Raw genomic sequence first — 2,284 nt, 5'->3', positions numbered from 1 at the left:
GGCTTTTGATATTGTTGCCATAAAAGCTCCAAGGCTCTACTTCAGGAAATACAGTAATTAGAATGAAGTCAGTATGCAACTTTCAACTCTGACTTTTCAACGAAACTTTGCATTCAGTTCTCCGCATCAGGTTTTGAGGATACTGGATGAGGAAAGGTAATGGAGATAGATCCAGGCAAATGAAGCATTCTCTTATACGATGAAGAATAAATATTTTGGGGCTGGAGAAATGACTTAGAGGTCCTGCAGAGGACCGAGTTGGGTTCCCAGCACCACACTAGGCAGATCACAACTGCCTGCAACTCCAGCTCTAGGGCATATGATATTGTCTTCTGGCCTCTGCATACACCTGTGCGCGCACACACGCACACACACACGCACACACGAACATAATTAAAAGTAAAAATGAAACTTTAAAAAGAAAAAGAATAGATGTGTTCTGTTGGCTCGGGAAGACAGAAATGCAGATCTACTGAGAGGTGGGTGCAGAGGGATTCTTTGCAGGAAGTCAATGTCATCCACAGGTAGATTTCCAGACCAATCGCACCAATCAATGGTAAAATGGGGGTTGGAAGAAGCATGACAGTGCTTTAAAGGACTATTTTTCTTTAAAGAATTCTCAATCTTGTTTGTACATGATAACCAATCATTCTGATTTACTGGTCTGGTGTAGGGGCTCCATTAGAAAGAATTAATTAAAGCTTAATAATAATACTAAGATATTAGTTTGGAGAATCAGTGACTACAAGACTGTTTGTTGAGATGCTTTCCCTAAAGTCACTTCCCAATTTGAGAAGATAGGTAGAAATTAACTCAGATTTATACTTCAGCTAGGCACACACATATAATTGCCTTAGTACAGTGCTTGGCATATAGCAAACTCTGGATAACTATTAGCTATTTTTACTGTATCTTCCCTTGTTCAGTGGAGAACTGTATACTGCAGATGGGAAATCTGAGACTCTGAAGGTGACTTAGCTTTCTAAGACCTACAATACACTTCAAAGTAAGGATTTGAGTCATATTAGGTCATAGCTACTTCTAAATCCCACAGCTCCGCTTTGCTACGGGCCCTCTCCAAATATCAGGAAGTTTATGCAAATCGGTGGTTTATCTGAGTGAGCATTTAAAGCATAACAGTGCCTTTTCCTTTTGACCTATTGGTGAGGAAGCTCTCTAAAGTGCAAGATCCACAATTTTTCATAGAAACGTGGTTCCTGGAAGCTCCCCTCTGAGGAGAAGGGAAGTGGCCCTTCAGAGCTCAAAGGGTTTGGTAGCAAATCCGCAGAGTGCCCAGTAAAACTTCCTATGCTGGTGGATGGGTAAGTAGTTTACACATCTGCCTTCTCTATTGAATCTAGCTAGAGGAGGTGGATTACCCTAACTCTGGGGGAGAAGAACCAGCCCAGGGCCTGGCTAGTAGTAGGGTTTGTATTCAGTGGCTGCTTTTCAGTGAAAAAGGAAACTAAACTTAGAAATTGGGTGTCTCTCTTTCTGTGAGCGCGCGCGGGGCGGGGGAGAGGGGGAGAGAGAAAGAGAGAGAGAGAGAGACAGAGAGAGAGAGAGAGAGAGAGAGAGAGAGAGAAAGAAGGAGGAGGAGGAGGAGGAGGAAGAGGAGGAAGAGGAGGAAGGGAGAAAGGGAGAGACCCATGAGATAAGATAAAGTTTCCCTTGTGAGCTGCAATCATCGAACTCCCCGCTCTCTCCCGCTCTTTAACTTCGTTGATTAAAATCTCAGCTTGCAGGGTTTGGTGCTTTTGAATTCCCTGTATTTCGTTGCTTCACTATAGGCGAGAACTGCTTCAGATTAGGTGATTTTCTCCCCTTCTCGTTTGAGAGTAAAACTGAATGCAGGAAAAAGGGAGGCGGGGGTGTAACTATTTTGGAGCCGGCGGAGGGGATTGGGCACCAGCCCTACTAGTGGGATTCTTTAAATTCTCTGGTCTTTCCTCTTCCAGAGCTTTACACGCATCGGCTCCTCCCCCTGGGCCTCCAAAAGTTATCTTTCTTTTGGGTGCGATTAGTGAGTGAAACCCGAAGCTTAGGGGGTCATAAGAAACTAGAGCAAGTTGGAGCCAGAACGGCCCGGCAGGGCACGGGTGCGTGGAGTCCCGGCCGGGGCGGCGGTGAAGGCCGAGCCCGGCTCGGAGCCGCGTTCCCGGAGGACAGAGTGGGCCAGGGGCCGGGATTGGGCCGGGGCCGGGGGTCCCGCTCTCCCCTTCCCCATCCTCGCCTCCGCGGCTCTGCTGACGTTGCCGCTTCCTCCTCCCGGAGGCCGGGCCCC

General features: G+C 47.1%; 1 protein-coding gene across 2 annotated transcripts in view; it reads left to right on the top strand.

Annotated features, from left to right (window-relative positions):
* Positions 1 to 1,130: 1,130 nt before the first annotated feature.
* Dse (dermatan sulfate epimerase) overlaps positions 1,131 to 2,284 on the top strand; it is a 76,870-nt gene continuing 75,716 nt past the window's right edge. The window contains exon 1 of one of the 2 annotated variants that reach the window (XM_029555587.1): positions 1,131 to 1,322. In XM_029555587.1, the coding sequence (XP_029411447.1) occupies positions 1,319 to 1,322 (4 nt within the window). In that variant the 5' untranslated portion in view covers positions 1,131 to 1,318. Of the gene's footprint in view, positions 1,323 to 2,078; positions 2,100 to 2,284 lie in introns of those variants that run through there. The other variant, XM_029555588.1, reaches the window with a different exon arrangement.

The sequence above is a fragment of the Nannospalax galili genome, unplaced genomic scaffold, assembly GCF_000622305.1.
Source record: "Nannospalax galili isolate Female #2095 unplaced genomic scaffold, S.galili_v1.0 scaffold546, whole genome shotgun sequence".
Classification (NCBI taxonomy): domain Eukaryota; kingdom Metazoa; phylum Chordata; class Mammalia; order Rodentia; family Spalacidae; genus Nannospalax; species Nannospalax galili.
Note: the sequence above shows the minus strand (reverse complement) of the source record. Positions and strands in the feature narration are given on the sequence as shown.